This window comes from Mizuhopecten yessoensis, unplaced genomic scaffold (genome assembly GCF_002113885.1).
Source record: "Mizuhopecten yessoensis strain PY_sf001 unplaced genomic scaffold, ASM211388v2 scaffold6113, whole genome shotgun sequence".
In the NCBI taxonomy this organism is placed as follows: Eukaryota; Metazoa; Mollusca; class Bivalvia; order Pectinida; family Pectinidae; genus Mizuhopecten; species Mizuhopecten yessoensis.
Window position 1 is genome coordinate 24580 of NW_018406386.1, and position 4900 is coordinate 29479.

At 38.8% G+C, this 4900-nt stretch overlaps 1 protein-coding gene and 1 long non-coding RNA gene across 4 annotated transcripts in view; one reads left to right on the plus strand and one right to left on the minus strand.

Annotated features, from left to right (window-relative positions):
* Window positions 1-226: 226 nt before the first annotated feature.
* Window positions 227-4900, minus strand: part of LOC110451507 (5-phosphohydroxy-L-lysine phospho-lyase-like) — a 44466-nt gene continuing 39792 nt past the window's right edge. For both annotated transcript variants that reach the window (XM_021499562.1, XM_021499563.1), the window contains exons 11-12: window positions 3060-3149; window positions 227-550 (exon numbers count right to left, since the gene is read on the minus strand). In XM_021499562.1, the coding sequence (XP_021355237.1) occupies window positions 250-550; window positions 3060-3149 (391 nt within the window). In that variant the 3' untranslated portion in view covers window positions 227-249. The remainder of the gene's footprint in view (window positions 551-3059; window positions 3150-4900) is intronic.
* LOC110451508 overlaps window positions 4808-4900 on the plus strand; it is a 4700-nt gene continuing 4607 nt past the window's right edge. For both annotated transcript variants that reach the window (XR_002463084.1, XR_002463083.1), the window contains exon 1: window positions 4808-4895. This is a non-coding gene — a long non-coding RNA (uncharacterized LOC110451508). The remainder of the gene's footprint in view (window positions 4896-4900) is intronic.

Sequence of the window (4900 nt, forward strand, 5' to 3'; positions counted from 1 at the left end):
ACATTTTCTTCAGTTGAATATCAAGATTATCTGAGCTGCCTTCATCACACAAATATTTATAACCATCCATTCAAACACACTCCTCCCCTTTAGTCAATTCATTTATAGCTTACCGGTACTTCTGTCATATATAAACCTCCACAAGGATAAAGTCCTTTTTCTCAAGTCCATTCCTTCAAATCACATTTGATTTGGCTTTGAAGATACCCTTTTGATTCAATCATACATTTAAACACACCATTTCTTTCTCTAGTCCATTTCCTCATACCGTGCTTTCTTGGCACTGGAACTTTCACTGTCCGAGTCGGAGTCTAGTCCTTTATCTAGGTTTGAGGAAAGGATATCCAGAGGAATGTTTAATATTCTCTGTTCATGAGGCAGGGATGCGAGGCCTGCCTCTAAAGCACCTTGTTCAATGGCAGCAAGAGCTAAGTCAAACGCCTGTACCACTTGTTTGGCATTGTCACATGTGAAACACATCGGTGGGGAAATGATCATCACATTTTTGTCTGGACCTTCGTTGGCTATTAGGATCTTTCCCTCCTTCAGTCTAAAAAACAGTAAATAAGTTTACTATACACTGGGTGATAGTGATACAACATGCTGTAACTTTTAATGTTACAGACAATATTGATTACATGCAATAATCAAGCCTGGAACCTGTAAACAAGCAAAAGTTGGGTGGTCTGTTGATTCAGTGGACAGCATTTGCCTTTCACTGAGATGACTGGGATTTAATTCCCCAATTGGACATGAAAGGGTATGGGGTCACCTGCTGACCAGTTGGGTTTTCTCCAGGTTCTCCGGTTTCCTCCTACATCAAGACCACCTGCACATTATCATCTAGACCATCAAGAGTGACTAATATAAGTTGATATAACTTGTTTCATAATTGTTATAACATGTTTATAATTTAAGTTTATACCAGGCCATATTTCAGTCAAAAGTTAACCGACAGTCCCCAGAACTGTTGATCAGTGGTCAATTATCTTTATGTATAACGGGACAAACTCCAGTACCTATGATAGATAGTTGTCAAACAAGTGTCATCTGATAAATAGTTGTCAAACAAGTGTCATCTGATAAATAGTTGTCAAACAAGTGTCATCTGATAATTGTAAAACACATCTGGCCTCAGATTTGCATTTTAAATCAGGAGTTTCCACAAATAATCGGGAGTCGTAAACTTTCTGTCTATGAGAATCATGTACAATACATTAAAAGAGAAAATGAAAAACAAACCTTAAACTTACTTTTTCTTAACCAGTATTTTAAATATATTGTCATCCTGGTACAAAATACTAGTTGCTTCCTACAGAAAGTAGAATTGCTACAGATCAGATTATTGTCACAATCATATATATAGGTACATGTAGCAGTGTACAGTAGCATACGGTGGCAATGGGTGATATTTTTGTACAATGAATAACCCATGTAATATTACATGTATCAAAGTTTTAAAAAAATATATCAACACTTAAATTGGCATAACCATGATGAAGTGGACTATGCGGGCTTCACACTTTTTTTTTTTTTAGCACACCATGGTAGGTGCTGTAAGTACATATGAAATTTCAGAAAGGTCCATCCAGTACTTGAGATATAGCGAGAACAAACTTCGAACAGAGCCCCACCCCTATGCCCCTAGGCGGGTCATACCCACCAATTATACAAAATTGAGACCCCTTGACCCAAGGATGCTCCAGACCAAATAAGGATAAAATCCCTTAATACCGATGGTCGCAAAAGGATTTTAAAGGTTTTACCTCTATTTCTCCCATTGNGCCCAAGGATGCTCAAGACTAAATTAGGATAAAATCCCTTAATCCCCATATGGTAGAAGTAGGATTATAAAGGTTTTACTTTTATTTTTCCTATTGGATCCCGTCCCTCAGGTCCCAAGAGGGCCACACCCACTGTTTATACAAAATTGGTTCCCCTTTATCCAAGGATGCTCCACACCAAATATGGAATCAATCCTTTCATTCCTATATAGGAACAAGAGACCCAAGGGCCTTAGAAGTCACCTGAGTTATATCATAGGTACTGGTAGCTTTATTTTATTGTTTAGATGTGATGTGGAAATCAGCATGTACACTAAGTGAAATACAATACTTGTCTTGTCATCAAAGGATAAGAATTTTAAAATATTGGTAAATATTCCCTTTGGGGCCCCGCCCTAGCCCCTTGGGATGGGGCAGGAATCCCAATTTTACAATGTAATACCCTCATTCACCAAAGATAATTCTGACTAAGTTTGAGTAATTTTAGCTCGGGGGTCCTGAAATTTACAATTTAAATAAAGCCCCTGATGATTTTCTTTCCATGCAGAGAAAATGAATGTAGTACCTCTGAGTCTGGAGGTATGGCATAAGATCACCATGGTCCTTCGGACCAGGTGAGCTAAAAACGAATTTGGTTTCAGACTACATTTTTGGCCATTTACAAATCTGTGTCTACACAACAAAAGATAGCATTTCATGTAGTCTATTTTTGAACTCAGCATATTGTGAAAAATCCAGTTGAACGACCTATGCTAAAACGTGAGTATTTCTGTTACTGAGTAGGTGATATTCAATTTAAGACACACAAAAAGTACTACTTGCGTGGATCAAATTTTAGGTAAAAAATAATGGGTTTTTTTTTGCATTTTGGGGCATTTTTTGATGTGGTAACCATGGTTTTCACAAGTCCCAAATCTGGGGAAATCACTTTTTGAAAAAAAAAACATTCTTCTAAAATGAATGTATTCAAAATGTAGTTTATGAATATTTATATATATAAGTAGGTGTGTTGTGCAGAATAAATCTGCTATCCATGTTTATCTGAGACATGCCCTTTACTTTTAGGATCAAGCCATTTCTACTGTACTCTGCTACCATAGCAGTAAAGTTACCTTACAAAATTTTCTGAAGAAGCTCAGAACATTTTCAAAGAATTTTACATTTACAAATGAAACAAAGACTTTACTTGGTAGAATTATCTTTGAGAGGGATGTTTAGGGGCACTGTATAGTAATAATCAAAGAGCTGACAAAAACTCAACAAACTGTTACTTACTTGTAGCTCAGAATCTCTGCAGCTTGTTTAGCAGGCTTCCTGCTCTCTTTGTCCACAACAATCTCCACACCAATTATCATTCCCATACCCCTGTAATCATAATCATATATATATATACCCACAACAATCTCCACACCAATTATCATTCACATACCCCTGTAATCATAATCATATATATATACCCACAACAGGGCTGCTACAATATATAACTCCTACACTCCTACAATTAAGCATTCCTTCACGCCCACAATCCAATTATCATTCCCACATGAAGATAAACAAAATCAAATGTTTATAAGGAATTTGCTAATTTTTCAAAAATTGTCATTAAGTACTTGTATATCTACATAAGCTGAACCCTGTTTATCCCCAAATATCAAACTTCAGTCTAATAACAGTTTGATATGTTATTATTTAATATGTCGCGGGTCTCTGCCACTTGTCAAATAATCTGTCACCCTGCCTGCCTACCAAATCTGACACCCTGCCTACCTGTCATCCCTCAAATAATCTGTCACCCTGCCTGCCTACCATCCCTCAAATAATCCGTCACCCTGCCTCCCTACCAAATCTGACACCCTGCCTACCTGTCATCCCTCAAATAATCTGACACCCTGCCTCCCTACCATCCCTCAAATTATCTGTCACCTGCCTCCCTACCATCCCTCAAATAATCTGACACCCTGCCTGCCTACCATCCCTCAAATAATCTATCATCCTGCCTCTCTACCATCCCTCAAATAATCTGACACCCTGCCATCCTACCTAATCTGACACCCTGCCTCCCCACCATCTTTCAAATAATCTGTCACCCTGCCTCCCTACCATCCTTCAAATAATCTGTCACCCTGCCTTCCCTCAAATAATCTGTCACCCTGCCACCCTACCATCCCATAAACATTCTGTCATCCTGCCTCCCTACTACTCCTCAAATAATCTGTCACCCTGCCTCCCTACCATCTGTCAAATAATCTATCAACCTACCTCCCTACCACCCCTGAAACATTCTGTCACCCTGCCTTCCTACCACCCCTCAAACAATCTGTCGCCCTGCCTCTCTACCATCTGTCAAATAATCTGTCAACCTACCTCCCTACCACCCCTCAAATAATGAGTCACCCTGCCTCCTTACAGACCTCAAAATATCCATCACCCTGCCTTCCTACATCCCTACCTAATCTGACACCCTGCCTCCCTACCTTCCCTCAAATAATCTGTCACCCTGCCTCCCTACCATCTGTCAAATAATCTGTATCCCTGCATCCCTACATCCCTCAAATAATTAATCTCTTGCCTATAATTTCCCCTGTACTCTACTTCACTACCTGAAGGTATAAGACAAGGTGCCCAATTTGGTTTTTACCTTTTTATTAAATCTATATATAAACTATGTATACAGATTACCTCTGTTAGCCAATATTCTTGAAAACTTTAAATAAATATGCTTCAAAAATGGGAATCAGAACACATTTCTATTTAAAGAGCTGCACAGAAATAAGTTTATGCAAACAACATTCTGTCTTCTCGAGATACATGTATGTGTTACAAGTTTGGTGAATGTAGGTGAAATAGCAAGGAATGTATGCTTAGGGGAAGCTTTGTTATAAAAAAGAATAAAGGGACTAGCTCTATATAGAGTGGGACAGGAAACCTGACTTCAGTTTGTGACATGTAGCCTTCCTCAGATACTTTCCTTCCCGAAACTCTATTAACCTTGCTACTATCCTTAAATAACCTACTGTCTCCCCACAATCCCCTAGGTAATCTGTCTCTGTGTCCCTTCCACACAATCCCCTAGGTAATCTGTCTCTGTGTCCCTTCCACACAATCCCCTAGGTAAT